Genomic DNA, 18879 nt, shown 5'->3' on the forward strand with positions numbered 1-18879 from the left:
TAATTCTTATAAATATTAGACAATTAAATAATAATAATCTATTTGAAAACATTCAGTATCCCTCGAACATTTCGTTACGGTACGGGAAGTTCCAGCAATTTGCCTGAAGGCACGATGCCTTACACCCCGCTAGTTAAAATTTATTTTAAACCATACAATAAAGTGAATAAGAAATTTGTTTTACAAAGTTAAGGAGACTTTGATTTCAAGTTTTAACCGTTTTACAAAACAGCTTATTCAACGCGTGTGGTACAGGCGACTGTTTTTAAACTCATTTTCTAATTTTACACACAAAGTATTTGTATATTTTACGGGATAGAACTATTTTTTTCATATTACTTTTAAAATGCAAAAAAGCTGGTTGAATTTTTGAAATGATAATTTATTTTTTAGAGTTTTTAGATCTGTCGTTGTATGCGTAGCGGCATCAACGTTGTATGCGTACCGATATCAACAAGGAAATCGGCATAGATAAATAAATATTTTAAAGTTACATCGTAGTACAAATCTTGATTTAATAAAAAAAGCTTGAATCAGAAGAATAGTTTGCCCTGTTCCTTAATATTGTGCAGGACAAGGGCTATTTACACTTGGAAACATATAAGGGCTAAATATAAATCGCAAAAAACATAAAAAAATAAAAACTTAATTATAGAACATTCTTGCCTACCGGCTTGCAGTTAGTAGAATAAAATAAATTTATTTCATAATAACAAAATTTAATTTTACTAGTAATATTTTAGTAAAACCAAATCAATTTATACTTCTATTCGAAATATTTATGTTAGTAAATTAATAGATATAATTTTTTTAAAGATATTTAAATTTAAAGTAGTAATATTTTGGTAAATTTAAATCACTTTATACCTCTGTTAGGAAAATTTATCTTTTTTATAATTTTTTTTATTGATTTTTTTTAAGGGTCAAATGTATTTCTATTTCTAAGTCCGTTACTGTTGGTATCCAGTGTAATAGTTATAGTTGGCCGCACTGCGCCGTGCCGTGTGTTTCCTTCCTTCCTGTTTTGTAATTAAGAATTTTAAATAAACTAATGTTTTGCTCGTATTTGATTCAGTGCTCGTCGAACCCTCGACTCGAGACCATCGATATCGATTTTTTAAAATAAATGTTAACAACTAGACTGCCACTTTTTTAAATAAAAAATAAGTGTTACTCAAAAGTGCAATAATGTAAGTGATAATATATTAAATTCGTGTGTAGGTGTTAAAAAAATGATTTAAAATAGTTCAGTTTTGTGATATGTTAGTATAAGAATTACAAAAATGAGGCTCAAGAAGGAAAATGTGAACTACTTTTTGGCGCTCTTTAATTCTTTGTTCTTGGTAAGTGGCAACCATTAGAATTTTATATAAAAAATAGTAGAATTTTGTATAAAAAATAGTAGAATTTTATATTATTAATTATTAATAATTGTAACAAATATTTATTATGTAAATAAGAACACACAACATCTTATTTTTTTACTATCTTTATCTCACAAAATTCTAAGTTACTGTAACTTAAAGCTAGAGAATAAAGTTAGAGAAAATAGTAGAATTTTGCATTAACAAATATTAATAATTGTAACAAATATTTAATATGTAAATAAGAACATACAACATCTTATTTTTTTACTAACTTTATCTCATAAAATTCTAAGTTACTGTAACTTAAAGCTAGAGAATAAAGTTAGAGAAAAATAGTAGAATTTTGCATTAACAAATATTAATAATTGTAACAAATATTTAATATGTAAATAAGAACATACAACATCTTATTTTTTTACTAACTTTATCTCATAAAATTCTAAGTTACTGTAACTTAAAGCTAGAGAATAAAGTTAGAGAAAAAATAGTAGAATTTTGCATTAACAAATATTAATAATTGTAACAAATATTTATTATGTAAATAAAAACACACAACATCTTATTTTTTTCACTAACTTCATCTCATAAAATTCTAAGTTACAGTAAATTAAAGCTAGGATGAAAAAAAAAGTTAGTGAAAAAATAATGCAGTGAACTTTTATTTACATAATTAGTATATATAGCACGAATTAATTGGAATATAAGAAAACTATTACTTCGTTTCGGAATAATAATTATTTGAAGAACATACAACATCTTATTTTTTTTAACTACTTTATCTCTCATAAAATTCTAAGTTACTGTAACTTAAAAGCTAGAGAATAAAGTTAGAGAAAAAAATAGTAGAATTTTGCATTAACAAATATTAATATTGTAACAAATATTTATTATGTAAATAAAAACACACAACATCTTATTTTTTTCACTAACTTCATCTCATAAAATTCTAAGTTACAGTAAATTAAAGCTAGGATGAAAAAAAAAGTTAGTGAAAAAATAATGCAGTGAACTTTTATTTACATAATTAGTATATATAGCACGAATTAATTGGAATATAAGAAAACTATTACTTCGTTTCGGAATAATAATTATTTGAAATTAGGTTAAAAGAAATATTGTCAAAATTGCATATTAATTATTGCTTAAGCTCAATTGAAATAGTAATCCTTTACTTTGATTTATATACATATATTAGGGTGGTCTTTAATATGGACGTTTTCGAATTTTATTGCTCCCATGTGCTTAAATGCTTCCAAATTGATGAAAAAAAATCTCTAAAAGTTTTAGATCTTAATATTAACGTTTAGATAGTGCGCAATTCAATCAAAGCTTTGTATAGAAATAACATGGAAAATATTTCGAAAATTTTAAAAATGTATTTTAGGTATTATTGTCACTACCGCCTGACAATAGGCTTTAAATGATATATTATTGAAAATTTATTCTAAAACATTTAAGATTTATATCTGAACTTTTTACTTAAACTAAGAATTTTTATCTTTTAAAAGTATTATTATGTTTAGTATACATATTAAGTCAATTTTAGAAATTCTTTTTCATTAATTAGTTTATCTATATAATATTTGGTATAAATATTATTTTCATGCCGTGATTTAAATTTTAATGCGCTGATGATGATTAATAATATTTTTTAAAATATTTTATTAGATTGACAATGACAACATAGAAAACCTCGGGTTTTTTATATTTACATATAATACTTATCTCCCGAGGTTCTGTGAAAATTTATCAAATTAATGTTGAAATAATTTCTGTAGGTTATACTGATTCATAAAACCGAATGATTCATTATTAAATCAGATGTTTACTCTGAAAATTAAATGTATATATGACATCAAGTCTGCTTTTTATCGTTAAGTAAATTATTAACGATTCTCAATATATAAAAAAGTATTCACTGATAATTTAAAAAACACTAAAAATATGGGTTTTGAAATTTTTCTAAAATCTTATATATAATTATACGTTTTAGGGTGAATAAATGAATATATAAATTTTTTAACTTCCCGTAGGGCAAGTTATAGTAATCGTAAAAAAATCGAAAATGAAAATTGTTTAAATTTGTTTCAAAACCTTCTGAACATTTTGGAATACTTTAGAAAAAATGGATGTATGTATGTGTGTGTGTTATTTTTTTTTGTATAGCGAAGGAAATGCCTTTATGCATCCCAGACCGGTCTTCTGTCTGGGTATGTCGGACTCGATACCGCCCTGGTATAATACCGACTAAAACCTCCGCTTTGCCCTTGCCACTGGTCTCCACGGAAACCGCCGTTAGGCATTACTTCGTGGGGGGAGGATAAGTGTGTGTATGTGTGCGTGTATATATGTATGTGCGGATACAAATTTTCGTCGACGATTTTGGGAACACAGATAAACCGATTTGAATAATTCAAAAAGCATTCGATTCGTATTGATAAGGAGACACGCAGATTAGTTTTTGGCGAAGGCAGGTCTAGCCGTTCCGAAGGTACGCGGTAAAAAGTGCCGAAAACGGTAACTCAGTTTTTAAGAGAACGGAGCGTCCGATTTGAATAATTCAAAAAACATTTTATTTGTATTGACAAACTGTTCAAAATTTTGGAAAGGCAGGTCCAAAGACTTTGGAGATATGGAAGAAAAAGTAAAAAAAATGAGCCATTTGGCGGTCAAAAATGAACATTAGACATATGCACATCAGGGTATCAGATATTTTATATAAATTTTAATAATGAATACAAATCATATTGTTATAGTGCTACGCGCGCTATCGCGTAGCACCAAAACGATATTGATATTTTGTCTCTAGAACAGGTACGAAGCGCGGTCGCGCTGTCATTTTAACACGAGTTTGTTGGAGCAGAGGGTGCAAAAAATGATCATGCCGTGAAATGAAAATGCCGATACTTGAATATTTAACAAATTTCAGAAATTACGTTTTTATTTCAACACGGTATGTTTTTGCGCATGATGGTACGAATATGGTTCAAGTATGGTTCGAAATTCCATTAAAAGTTTCAAATCATTGATCAACTTTTATTGATTATTATTGATAATTTTTAATTACTTGAATTTCGAATTGCGGTATGCGAAGTTCCAGTAATTTGCCTTTTTAGGGCAACGTTATTTGCACGATGCCCTAATTGCGGAAATAATGAGGGAAAAGCAAGATTTGGACAATTTGTTTGTCTGTTTATTAGATTTTTTTGAGAATTTTGATTTTTTAAAGGTTTTTTGAAAATTTTGAAAACGATTGGAAAAATTTAATATTATTTTTTTTTTAAAATGTCTTTTTTTGAAAATACTGATTTTTTTTTGAAAACTATGAACTTTTTTGACAGCTCTGAACTTTTTTGACCGCTCTGAACTTTTTTGACCGCTCTGAACTTTTTTGACCGCTCTGAACTTTTTTGACCGCTCTGAACTTTTTTGACCGCTCTGAACTTTTTTGACCGCTCTGAACTTTTTTGACAGCACTGAACTTTTTTGACAGCTCTGAACTTTTTTGACCGCTCTGAACATTTTTGACCGCTCTGAACTTTTTTGACCGCTCTGAACTTTTTTGACCGCTCTGAACTTTTTTGACCGCTCTGAACTTTTTTGACCGCTCTGAAGTTTTTTCACCGCTCTGAACTTTTTTGACCGCTCTGAACTTTTTTGACCGCTCTGAAGTTTTTTGACCGCTCTGAAGTTTTTTGACCGCTCTGAACTTTTTTGACCGCTCTGAACTTTCTTGACCGCTCTGAACTTTTTTGACCGCTCTGAACTTTTTTGACAGCTCTGAACTTTTTTGACAGCTTTGAACTCTTTTGACAGCTCTGAACTCTTTTGACAGCTCTGAACTCTTTTGACAGCTCTGAACTCTTTTGACAGCTCTGAACTCTTTTGACAGCTCTGAACTCTTTTGACAGCTTTGAACTATTTTGACAGCTCTGAACTCTTTTGATAGCTCTGAACTTTCTTGACAGCTCTGAACTTAAACTTTTTTGACAGCTCTGAACATTTTTGACAGCTCTGAACTTTTTTGACCGCTCTGAACTTTTTTGACCGCTCTGAACTTTTTTGACCGCTCTGAAGTTTTTTGACCGCTCTGAAGTTTTTTGACCGCTCTGAACTTTTTTGACCGCTCTGAACTTTCTTGACCGCTCTGAACTTTTTTGACCGCTCTGAACTTTTTTGACAGCTCTGAACTTTTTTGACAGCTTTGAACTTTTTTGACTGCTTTGAACTTTTTTGACAGCTCTGAACTCTTTTGACAGCTCTGAACTCTTTTGACAGCTCTGAACTCTTTTGACAGCTCTGAACTCTTTTGACAGCTCTGAACTCTTTTGATAGCTCTGAACTTTCTTGACAGCCCTGAACTTAAACTTTTTTGACAGCTCTGAACTTGAAATTTTTTGACAGCTCTGAACTTGAAATTTTTTGACAGCTCTGAACTTGAAATTTTTTGACAGCTCTGAACTTGAAATTTTTTGACAGCTCTGAACTTGAAATTTTTTGACAGCTCTGAACTTGAAATTTTTTGACAGCTCTGAACTTGAAATTTTTTGACAGCTCTGAACTTGAAATTTTTTGACAGCTCTGAACTTGAAATTTTTTGACAGCTCTGAACTTGAAATTTTTTGACAGCTCTGAACTTGAAATTTTTTGACAGCTCTGAACTTGAAATTTTTTGACAGCTCTGAACTTGAAATTTTTTGACAGCTCTGAACTTGAAATTTTTTGACAGCTCTGAACTTGAAATTTTTTGACAGCTCTGAACTTGAAATTTTTTGACAGCTCTGAACTTGAAATTTTTTGACAGCTCTGAACTTGAAATTTTTTGACAGCTCTGAACTTGAAATTTTTTGACAGCTCTGAACTTGAAATTTTTTGACAGCTCTGAACTTGAAATTTTTTGACAGCTCTGAACTTGAAATTTTTTGACAGCTCTGAACTTGAAATTTTTTGACAGCTCTGAACTTGAAATTTTTTGACAGCTCTGAACTTGAAATTTTTTGACAGCTCTGAACTTGAAATTTTTTGACAGCTCTGAACTTGAAATTTTTTGACAGCTCTGAACTTGAAATTTTTTGACAGCTCTGAACTTGAAATTTTTTGACAGCTCTGAACTTGAAATTTTTTGACAGCTCTGAACTTGAAATTTTTTGACAGCTCTGAACTTGAAATTTTTTGACAGCTCTGAACTTGAAATTTTTTGACAGCTCTGAACTTGAAATTTTTTGACAGCTCTGAACTTGAAATTTTTTGACAGCTCTGAACTTGAAATTTTTTGACAGCTCTGAACTTGAAATTTTTTGACAGCTCTGAACTTGAAATTTTTTGACAGCTCTGAACTTGAAATTTTTTGACAGCTCTGAACTTGAAATTTTTTGACAGCTCTGAACTTGAAATTTTTTGACAGCTCTGAACTTGAAATTTTTTGACAGCTCTGAACTTGAAATTTTTTGACAGCTCTGAACTTGAAATTTTTTGACAGCTCTGAACTTGAAATTTTTTGACAGCTCTGAACTTGAAATTTTTTGACAGCTCTGAACTTGAAATTTTTTGACAGCTCTGAACTTGAAATTTTTTGACAGCTCTGAACTTGAAATTTTTTGACAGCTCTGAACTTGAAATTTTTTGACAGCTCTGAACTTGAAATTTTTTGACAGCTCTGAACTTGAAATTTTTTGACAGCTCTGAACTTGAAATTTTTTGACAGCTCTGAACTTGAAATTTTTTGACAGCTCTGAACTTGAAATTTTTTGACAGCTCTGAACTTGAAATTTTTTGACAGCTCTGAACTTGAAATTTTTTGACAGCTCTGAACTTGAAATTTTTTGACAGCTCTGAACTTGAAATTTTTTGACAGCTCTGAACTTGAAATTTTTTGACAGCTCTGAACTTGAAATTTTTTGACAGCTCTGAACTTGAAATTTTTTGACAGCTCTGAACTTGAAATTTTTTGACAGCTCTGAACTTGAAATTTTTTGACAGCTCTGAACTTGAAATTTTTTGACAGCTCTGAACTTGAAATTTTTTGACAGCTCTGAACTTGAAATTTTTTGACAGCTCTGAACTTGAAATTTTTTGACAGCTCTGAACTTGAAATTTTTTGACAGCTCTGAACTTGAAATTTTTTGACAGCTCTGAACTTGAAATTTTTTGACAGCTCTGAACTTGAAATTTTTTGACAGCTCTGAACTTGAAATTTTTTGACAGCTCTGAACTTGAAATTTTTTGACAGCTCTGAACTTGAAATTTTTTGACAGCTCTGAACTTGAAATTTTTTGACAGCTCTGAACTTGAAATTTTTTGACAGCTCTGAACTTGAAATTTTTTGACAGCTCTGAACTTGAAATTTTTTGACAGCTCTGAACTTGAAATTTTTTGACAGCTCTGAACTTGAAATTTTTTGACAGCTCTGAACTTGAAATTTTTTGACAGCTCTGAACTTGAAATTTTTTGACAGCTCTGAACTTGAAATTTTTTGACAGCTCTGAACTTGAAATTTTTTGACAGCTCTGAACTTGAAATTTTTTGACAGCTCTGAACTTGAAATTTTTTGACAGCTCTGAACTTGAAATTTTTTGACAGCTCTGAACTTGAAATTTTTTGACAGCTCTGAACTTGAAATTTTTTGACAGCTCTGAACTTGAAATTTTTTGACAGCTCTGAACTTGAAATTTTTTGACAGCTCTGAACTTGAAATTTTTTGACAGCTCTGAACTTGAAATTTTTTGACAGCTCTGAACTTGAAATTTTTTGACAGCTCTGAACTTGAAATTTTTTGACAGCTCTGAACTTGAAATTTTTTGACAGCTCTGAACTTGAAATTTTTTGACAGCTCTGAACTTGAAATTTTTTGACAGCTCTGAACTTGAAATTTTTTGACAGCTCTGAACTTGAAATTTTTTGACAGCTCTGAACTTGAAATTTTTTGACAGCTCTGAACTTGAAATTTTTTGACAGCTCTGAACTTGAAATTTTTTGACAGCTCTGAACTTGAAATTTTTTGACAGCTCTGAACTTGAAATTTTTTGACAGCTCTGAACTTGAAATTTTTTGACAGCTCTGAACTTGAAATTTTTTGACAGCTCTGAACTTGAAATTTTTTGACAGCTCTGAACTTGAAATTTTTTGACAGCTCTGAACTTGAAATTTTTTGACAGCTCTGAACTTGAAATTTTTTGACAGCTCTGAACTTGAAATTTTTTGACAGCTCTGAACTTGAAATTTTTTGACAGCTCTGAACTTGAAATTTTTGACAGCTCTGAACTTGAAATTTTTGACAGCTCTGAACTTGAAATTTTTGACAGCTCTGAACTTGAAATTTTTTGACAGCTCTGAACTTGAAATTTTTTGACAGCTCTGAACTTGAAATTTTTTGACAGCTCTGAACTTGAAATTTTTTGACAGCTCTGAACTTGAAATTTTTTGACAGCTCTGAACTTGAAATTTTTTGACAGCTCTGAACTTGAAATTTTTTGACAGCTCTGAACTTGAAATTTTTTGACAGCTCTGAACTTGAAATTTTTTGACAGCTCTGAACTTGAAATTTTTTGACAGCTCTGAACTTGAAATTTTTTGACAGCTCTGAACTTGAAATTTTTTGACAGCTCTGAACTTGAAATTTTTTGACAGCTCTGAACTTGAAATTTTTTGACAGCTCTGAACTTGAAATTTTTTGACAGCTCTGAACTTGAAATTTTTTGACAGCTCTGAACTTGAAATTTTTTGACAGCTCTGAACTTGAAATTTTTTGACAGCTCTGAACTTGAAATTTTTTGACAGCTCTGAACTTGAAATTTTTTGACAGCTCTGAACTTGAAATTTTTTGACAGCTCTGAACTTGAAATTTTTTGACAGCTCTGAACTTGAAATTTTTTGACAGCTCTGAACTTGAAATTTTTTGACAGCTCTGAACTTGAAATTTTTTGACAGCTCTGAACTTGAAATTTTTTGACAGCTCTGAACTTGAAATTTTTTGACAGCTCTGAACTTGAAATTTTTTGACAGCTCTGAACTTGAAATTTTTTGACAGCTCTGAACTTGAAATTTTTTGACAGCTCTGAACTTGAAATTTTTTGACAGCTCTGAACTTGAAATTTTTTGACAGCTCTGAACTTGAAATTTTTTGACAGCTCTGAACTTGAAATTTTTTGACAGCTCTGAACTTGAAATTTTTTGACAGCTCTGAACTTGAAATTTTTTGACAGCTCTGAACTTGAAATTTTTTGACAGCTCTGAACTTGAAATTTTTTGACAGCTCTGAACTTGAAATTTTTTGACAGCTCTGAACTTTAACTTTTTTGACAGCTCTGAACTTTAACTTTTTTGACAGCTCTGAACTTTAACTTTTTTGACAGCTCTGAACTTTAACTTTTTTGACAGCTCTGAACTTTAACTTTTTTGACAGCTCTGAACTTTAACTTTTTTGACAGCTTTGAACTTTAACTTTTTTGACAGCTCTGAACTTTAACTTTTTTGACAGCTCTGAACTTTAACTTTTTTGACAGCTCTGAACTTGAACTTTTTTGACAGCTCTGAACTTGAAATTTTTTGACAGCTCTGAACTTGAAATTTTTTGACAGATCTGAACTTGGAATTTTTTGACAGCTCTGAACTTGAAATTTTTTGACAGCTCTGAACTTGAAATTTTTTGACAGCTCTGAACTTGAAATTTTTTGACAACTCTGAACTTGAAATTTTTTGACAGCTCTGAACTTGAAATTTTTTGACAGCTCTGTACTTTAACTTTTTTAACAGCTCTGAACTTGAAATTTTTTGACAGCTCTGAACTTGAAATTTTCTGACAGCTTTCTGACAGGATAAGTGAATAATTGAAGATAAGGGTGCTGACACACAACAATATAATCGATTGAATAAATAATAATATCTTACGAAATTTAGTAGTATTCCAAATTGCAATAATAGTTTTTTTGTTTTTGATATGGCACATTATTCTAAACTTCGTTTTTTTTTAAATTACACAAATTTTTATAGGCCTTAAATTTGTTAGCACGTTCGTTAAGATCATGAACTTCGTTCCAAATTTTAACAAAATCTAATCAGGACAATCTATAACAATATTTTTCAAAAGGAGTATGGATTAGGACTTTTGTTTAAAACGATTCAGAATGACTTGAAACGTCAAAGTAACATAATTTTATCAGATTTTCTAGAAAATACATACATTTGAATTAATAAAATACTTAATCCAACTCTTTTCAGTTGGGGAAATGAATTTTGTGTATAAAGTCTTTTGATTTTATTGAATTACTCAAATAGGTTTTGGTTTTTAAAATGGATAATAAATTATATATACGTGTATATTTAACTGAGTTTTGAATAACAAAGTCAGTTTAAGAAGGAAAATTAAAAAAACTGAATGCAAGGGCTAACTTTGCTAATCTTGCTGAATGTGACAATGTTTTCGTTGGTGGTACTGTCGGTTCTTTTGACTTACAATTAGATTAAATATATATATATATTTATATATATATATATATATATATATATATATATATATGTGGGGATATCAAGCAGGCAGGTTTTGATTTGTAAAAAACAATGGTACTTGTCATGTATATTTTTGATATCGAAATATTTTTACAGTTAATAAATTTTTTTATTATGTTGGGAGTTTCTAATTAAATATAATATCATAATCATTACAACTCCCACATTGGTGACTCACGACGATGGAGATGAAGATAAAGGAGTTTTATTTTTCGAGGATTTACGAAAAATTGAATTTGACGCAGCACCATAGTCACTGGTCTTCAGAGACGACCTATAAGGTACGTCCAGTCCACTCCATCATAGTTAACGCACTTACTATCTGGATCAGACTTCCGAGGTTACTCATTTGGTATACCCAGACCTCAGTGTTTATTGCTGACAGAAAAAATAATTTGGAGCCTGAACTTTTCATTGGAATGCAATTCAACCTCTCTTTCTCTGTTAACTCAACAAGTCGTCTTATAATGCTACCTCCCATTTTCGGTGACAACGACGAGTCAAAACAAAATTTGACATAATTTATTGGATTCCACAATTCTGGACTCTTATGTCAAAGAAACCAATGATCCTGATTTAGATAAAGAGCCAACTTCTTTCTCTGATCGGAACTCATCAGATACGAATGCAACGCTTGCAGAAATGGAAACTGTACCCATAAATTATGCATTCTAAACATTAATCAGAACCTTATGCAGAATATGAAGTTGATGGCAGGTCGAATCACCACATTACGGTGGATCTGCTGACGAATCATGGAAATTTGTAATTGACCAGTATTACAACACTGGTCTGCTATAATCTGCTTTCCCACCACATTTTTATAACGTGTTTCCCTGTATTTTCTTTTTAAACTGTGAGATCAACACTGGGCAGGGAGTGTGTGGGGATATCAAGCAGGCAGGTTTTGATTTGTAAAAAACAATGGTACTTGTCATGTATATTTTTGATATCGAAATATTTTTATAGTCAATAAATTTGATATATTTTTTATGTTGGGAGTTTCTAATTTAATATATTGTCATAATCATTACAACTCCCACATATATATATATATATATATATATATGTGTGTGTGTATATATATATATTTATGAATTTATTATGTTCTCTCAATACGTGCCAGATAGAAACAAAAGAAAATACTGGTAAGGTGCAGTGTATTGTATTCGTGACGCATTGTCAGAATTATTTAATAAATTTTAAACTCAGGCCGATCAGCGTATCCTGTTTGTTCATTAGCCCACATGATTATTAAGCTGTGACCGTGCTCGGAACAGCTTTATAAAAAAATATAAAGTCTAAACTAAAACATATTTGCTCCACATTAGATAAAAAATGAAAGAAAGTAAAAAAAAAAATATGCCGACTAAGTGTAAGTGACATTGTGCCTTCAGGCGAGTCGCGTGAACATCCCGATGTGTGTATGTAATTGACTTAAGCAATAAGAAATCTATGTATCAATTTATGGGTGATACATAAATTAAATATACCAAGTTACGGTTGGGTCTTACAATGTAGGAAACTACTTATTGCAGATTATTCAATTCTATACAAATTTGCCAAAAATGCTGATTACATTCGACAAATAGATTGAATATTATTCATTAAGAATCAGTAAACAATTGTTTACTGGTACCATTCACCTAATATAATTAATTATATATAATGTATGTATACATATATGGCGCAACTTCTAAAATCGAGGATAATTATTTCAAACTTTAATGGACTTTTAAAATTAAACCACTTTTGTAGGTTTATATTATTATAATATTATGTATTATTAAAATATGATATTTGGCGAACAGTTTTGGATTTTGAAGAACCGTTTGAGGATTTTCATGAAAACGTTAACAAAAAATTTCAACTTTTTTGTTAATTACTAAAGAAACGTTTTATCAATTGGTTTTGAAATTAGTGCAGACGTCTTTCAGAAAATGCCAAATTTGACCTTCATATACCAATAGTCGTACACATGTCCTTTTTCTAATATGAGCATCAAACGATTTAAAATGACTTGTGTCGTCGTGAAAACATAAAATTTGCAAATCAAATTTTCTGTCCAAAATATTAACTTTTTTTTAGAGAAGTTAGATAATGTTACATTCTTGTCGAATGTATATTTGTTTAATCTTAAGTGCATAAACTCACAATAGACAAATAAATATAATTTATTAAATTAATTTAGAAATGTATTTAATGAAAGTAAAAGTTCTATATCTTACGCACGTAATTTTTATTCTAAATTATATCGGAGAAATAATTTACTTAATTTCATATGTGATGTTGTTTGATGAATATTTTTTTAATGTTTTATAGGTAGCTATAAGTTATCATTTATTTAATAAATTTATTTACAACTATAAATACAATTGAAATTGCTATCAATTTAACTTTTTATTTCTCTATACAAACAATAGCAGTAAAAAATTTTGAGTAAAAAAATATATAATTCTACAATATTTTGTCTCTACAATTCGGTGACAAGATAATACTGTTCTTTATGTAGGACCTATTAGTGGTCATACTTTCTTGCAAAACAATTATCTTTATCTTTAACTTTCGATCTGAGAAGTCAAACTTTTTGTTTGCCAATGTAATTATCTGAGTAGTTTTGATATGTTTCGAGGAATTCAAGATACCACATGATAGTATGAAAAGGTTCTAAAGATATTAAATGCAAACAAAACTTTTAAATTCTTTGCATTTTTATCTCTTTCGGTTCAGAACATTTTGGGACTGATTTGTACATAAGATAATTAGTTTCAGTTCATCTAACGATTAATCGTATGATTTTTGTTGCATTTATATGTTTTTTCCAGAAAATGCGATTTGCTAACTCGATGTCTCAAGTTATTCTGAATCGTTTCAAAAATATTAAATGTTTTCATATAGATTATTATAAATACTGTAACATTGTTTAATATTTATAAGAATTATATAAACTGAATCATAAAGTTAAAATTATTTATTTAAAGTATGTAAAAGAACTTTAGAACTTTAGCCACAATTAAAATTAAAACCTCAATTATTTTCGATATACAAAAAAAAAATTGGAAAAAAATTGAATAGTTTTTTTTATAAAAGCAATTATTTTGTCAAAACAAGCAGAAAGTTTTTTGAATCATTCAAATCGGATGCTTTGTTCTCTCAAAAACTCGATTTGTGCACTCTTTTATCCGTATCACCGTAATGGCTGGACCTACCTTTGCCAAAAACTAATCAGCACATCTCTCTTTCAATAGAACCATTCAAATCGGTTGATCCGTGCACCCAAAAACGTGAACAAAAAATGCTGACATACAAAACACACACACATCCATTTTTTCTGAGGTATGCCAAAATGTTCAGAAACCTTCAAAACGTGAAGATATGCAAAAATTTTCATTTTTGATTTTAATGCAAAAATTTTCATTTTCGATTTTCGGCCCAATACTATAACTACCCTACGGGAAGTTAAAAAGTATGTGTGTGAGTGAGAGCCTAATTTTGATTTTTTGTCAATATTTTCTCAAAAACGGCTGAACCGATTTTAAAAATATCTAGCTAGTGCATCGGTTTTTTATATTAAGAAGAAATTCCATATTTTTGCTATACGAATTTTCTAAGTAATATAACACAAGAACTTCTAAATTTACATTTATTATTTAAAATATTTGTTATTTTCAATAGTAGTAAAAACCTCAATTCTCTCAAATTTAAAATCTGAAAATGTTTGTTATTATATGTATGTCCTTTCAAACGAATTATAATTTATAAAAGGCTAACCATGATAAATATCAAAATATTTCAATGAATAATTACAACTTTCAAATTAATACATACAGTAAATTCAAAGAAAATAGCTAAAAAGGAGTGAGCTTGATTCGATTCTTTGGCAAATGCATAACTTATGTAACAATTGAAAAAGTTCTATCGGCTTATAAAGAAGTTACTGTATGGATTTTCACTTAATTATATATTTTCTACTTTCAATTTATAATCTATTGTTTCAATGTTATTCTAAATTACATTTTTAATTTTAGCACATGGCATTTGTTTAATTTAAAAATAGTTTGAACAGAACTTTCGCGTCCATCATTATGGCCCGCGATAGAAATCAAAATATTGAAATAACATAAAATTAACAAACGCAACACACACGAACCCATTTCTCAATCTGTTACGCTCTGTTTGACTCTTTATATATACATATATATATTTTTTTTGTTAAAATTTCTTCTTTTATATTAACATCACAAACGATTTATAGAAATCATCATATTTTATCTTGCATTATACGTACTACTCGCATCCAATTTCATTCATTTTCAGAATTTATTTGATGCGTTAAGTTAGAAAGTTGATAAGATTTAGAAAATTCATTTTCAAGCTTTCCCAAAGTCTGTTTTTAAATACGAATGCGCATATCACTAACTCAGATTCAATTTTTGATTATCAGGAATAAAATAACTTTGAATAAAAAAAAAATTTAAACAAACTTTTTAAAATTGTTGTACTAACGTCTGCAAATAAGTTTATACTTTTAAGTTTATTTTCTAATCTATGTCGATAAAAAGATATAGGATGGGCAATTAACAAATTATTTAATATGCTTTGTTTCAAAAATGAGCACGTCGAGGTGTAACCAGCCCGATATCAAGCAGTATAATATCAAATTTTAACTTCAGATTATATGTCTCAAATATAATTTCAAGTAAAAGTCTTTTTTGTGGGCATTGCAGCAACACATACTTGCCAACACTATTATTGCCACTAATCACGTGATCGATTTTTTAAGGATTTTTGGACCCCCCCTCCCCCTTGGTGATAAGTGATAATATTCAAAATCAACCCGCCTCCCCCACCAAAATCGAGAAAAATTGTAAAAATTTTGATTCTTTTTGAAAATATTTAGATTTAAAAAAAAAAACAGGTAAAAATTAAATACACTCCTTCTTAAAACCCCACATAATTAATGGACGCCCTCTTATATGATCTGCACATAAACAAGAAGGGCATGGTTGAACTCTGGGTTGCAAAAGAATGTAATATCAATCATTTTAATTTTCTTAAAATTTGATTAATTTTAAACACGATTTACAGTTTTCTGAAAATATGCCTGTTATAAGTAATACACTTATAAATTTATAATTCTGAATAACTTAATTGGTATAGTTACTAATTAATATGACAAATTTATATTTAATAAATTTGCGTGTATTAATTTATAGCTTCGGCAAAATATTAAAAAAAATGTGATTTCTTAAATTGATGATCTCAGGGTCTATGATTTTGATTTTTTATATAATTTTAGTTAAATGAACAGATTGTAGAATCTATATTTTGCATATAGTTTTTAATCGAAATATAACAAATCATATTTGTAATAATGTTTAATAATCATTTGAGCAATATATTTATTATTGTTATTATCATTATTATTATTAATAATAATTATTATTCATTCATTTATTTAATTTCTTTCTTTCGGTTTTGATTTTCAATATCTTCATCTCTTTCAATTTTAATCTAATTGTTAAAACTTGCAATAATGGAAAAAATCGAATTATAATAAAATATAATTAACAAATACTGTTACACAATTCCAATAACCTTTATATTATTAATTCTGAATCTCTTTTACAATTTTAATGAAGACAATTTTAATGTAGAAATATTATACAATCATATGCATGGTTAATTCTTAAAACAAATTAAAAAGGTTGATTTTAATCAAATGCTATATGTATAAATTATGTGATAACGTAAGATTATAAATTCTACTAATTATGAATTTTAATTAAGTAAATATCAAAATAGGTTTGTCAAATGTTTAAATAATGAACGTTAGTAAACAGTTTGAAGGTTTCATGTTGAATTTATTATATGTTTTGAAATTGTATCAATTCTAACTGATAATTTTATTGACTGATTTTATTGCTACAATTTTATTACAACGTATAAAAATATTTGTAACTGTGATAATTTGAGCAACAAAAAACGAGTCATAGACCTAATATATGATCATTTGCTAAAACTTACGATACGAAACTCGTATGAATATACATGAATTCAAAAAAAAAATTGAAAAGGGAATTTTAAGGTCAGTCCATATGAAGAAATTTTACGTTAATCACACATTTTTATTTATATTGCTGTTTTAAATCTAACATAATAATATCAGAAATGATTCAAAGGTCAGTCTATATGAAGCCATTGTTTTACACATCATGTAGTAACACATGACTTCTTATTTGCTAATCATAAAAGTTTGCCAAAATTGTTTTAAATAATTTATTAGCAAGACGACCACTAAAAAATTAAATTGTCATATTTAATTTTATTTAATGATATTATTAAAACTAATAATTTTTATTTTAAATGATTAGGCTTGTGGTATATTACTATGTTTGGCTGGAGCGTGGCTTCTGCAGGACACCAGACGTGTCCTTCTTTCAACTTTACTACTTTCTGCTGAGTCTCATACAGGTAAGTCAATAATTATTACAACCTATTAATAAAATATAAATTTATTCGTTAAAATTTAGTTTCATAAAATTTTTAAAAATATACCATTTATACTAATTTGTTCTAATTTATCCTAAGGATCGGGTTTGTTGCATGGTTTACCACAGCCTATACTGTTTTATGCTGGTCTTGGTGGTTGCCTGATTGGCCTGTACACCTGTATTGTTGCTTCAATTGGTTGCAGTGTTTCCTGCTGCTCTAAAAATCGATGTCTTGCAGTACTGGTCAGTTAAAAATAATAAATAATATTCAACAACTTTTTTCAAACTACTTTGTTTATGAAGAAATGTGAACATTTTTATTTTTCTTAAATTTTAGTACTGCTTGATGGTAACAGCTATCCTATTAGGACAAGGATTAATTTGTTTGGTATTATCTTTATGGCCTTCCTGTTTAGGATTAGAATTAGACGCCACCTTGATGGTTAGAGCATTGCAGCGAAATTATGGAATGCCTGGACAGGTAATTTATTAGTTATTATTCAATAATTTTAAATTTTTCTTCTATAAAAAATAAACTTTTATTAATGTGCAGGAGCAATATACGTTAGCAATGGATCTAGCCCAAACACAGTTCGAATGTTGCGCCATGAATGATGTGATCAATTATGATACCTCATTATGGAGATTGCAAGGAATGGGTCGTCGAGAGCTAGTTGTAAGTTTCTAAAATATTTATAATTATGCAGACAGTTTTTTCAACTTATAAGTACTTAAAATTTGTTGTTCATTTTTAGGTGCCATATACCTGTTGTCATTTATCTAATGCTAAAGATCCTGATGGCTACTTAGATCCCAAACCTGTGAATGCATCCATGTGCGAATCTTTGGATTCTGAAGTTAACATTTTTGGCAGATATCAACAAGTAAGTAAAATATAATAATCTATAACTAGTTTAATAAATAGCAATATTACATTATATTTTTCTATTTCTCCAGGGTTGCCTACCCGCCGTGGAACAATGGTACCACCAGCACTATACTATCTTCTTAGCCGGAAGTCTCATTTTTGTACTGATGGAATTTGCAGTTTTATTAAGCACCCTTCTGACTTGTCCAAGATATTCTACAAAAGTTCAACCATCGCCGGAACACCAAGCCAAACCAATACACATCATCAGTACGCCAGATGAAATTGACCAAACCTTATTCGACGATGATGTTGCTACTAGTCCTGATTTAAGCTTGGATTATATGCCACCAAGGCAAATGTCTTATAGGAAAAATAGTAATCATTACAGACCTTATACGAGACATGCCCCAGCTTTTAGCTCATTTAGAGGATATGTTGTATAAAAATTATTTAAAATATTTTTAACTGATTAAGAATAATTGTATATAAATTTTATTATAATAAATTATAAATACTCAATAAGGATATTTGTTTGAACTATTGAAATTTGAAAACTGTAATAATATATCAATAATAATACAGTCGAAATTGAACTCCAGAGCTACACTGGTTTATGGTGGCCAATAGGCCACAAATCAAAACT

General features: G+C 29.2%; 1 protein-coding gene across 1 annotated transcript; it reads left to right on the top strand.

Moving 5' to 3' along the window:
* The first annotated feature begins 1283 nt into the window (after positions 1-1283).
* On the top strand, positions 1284-18679 carry LOC113386262 (CD82 antigen). The gene is made up of 7 exons (XM_026624052.1): positions 1284-1343; positions 17246-17345; positions 17463-17608; positions 17703-17846; positions 17919-18041; positions 18121-18249; positions 18323-18679. Exons 1-7 carry the CDS (start codon positions 1284-1286, stop codon positions 18677-18679), a joined length of 1059 nt encoding a protein of 352 aa, XP_026479837.1.
* The last annotated feature ends 200 nt before the right edge of the window (positions 18680-18879 follow it).

This window comes from Ctenocephalides felis, unplaced genomic scaffold (genome assembly GCF_003426905.1).
Source record: "Ctenocephalides felis isolate EL2017-DRISC unplaced genomic scaffold, ASM342690v1 CF-g0.4_SCAFFOLD_03571, whole genome shotgun sequence".
NCBI classification, from domain to species: Eukaryota; Metazoa; Arthropoda; class Insecta; order Siphonaptera; family Pulicidae; genus Ctenocephalides; species Ctenocephalides felis.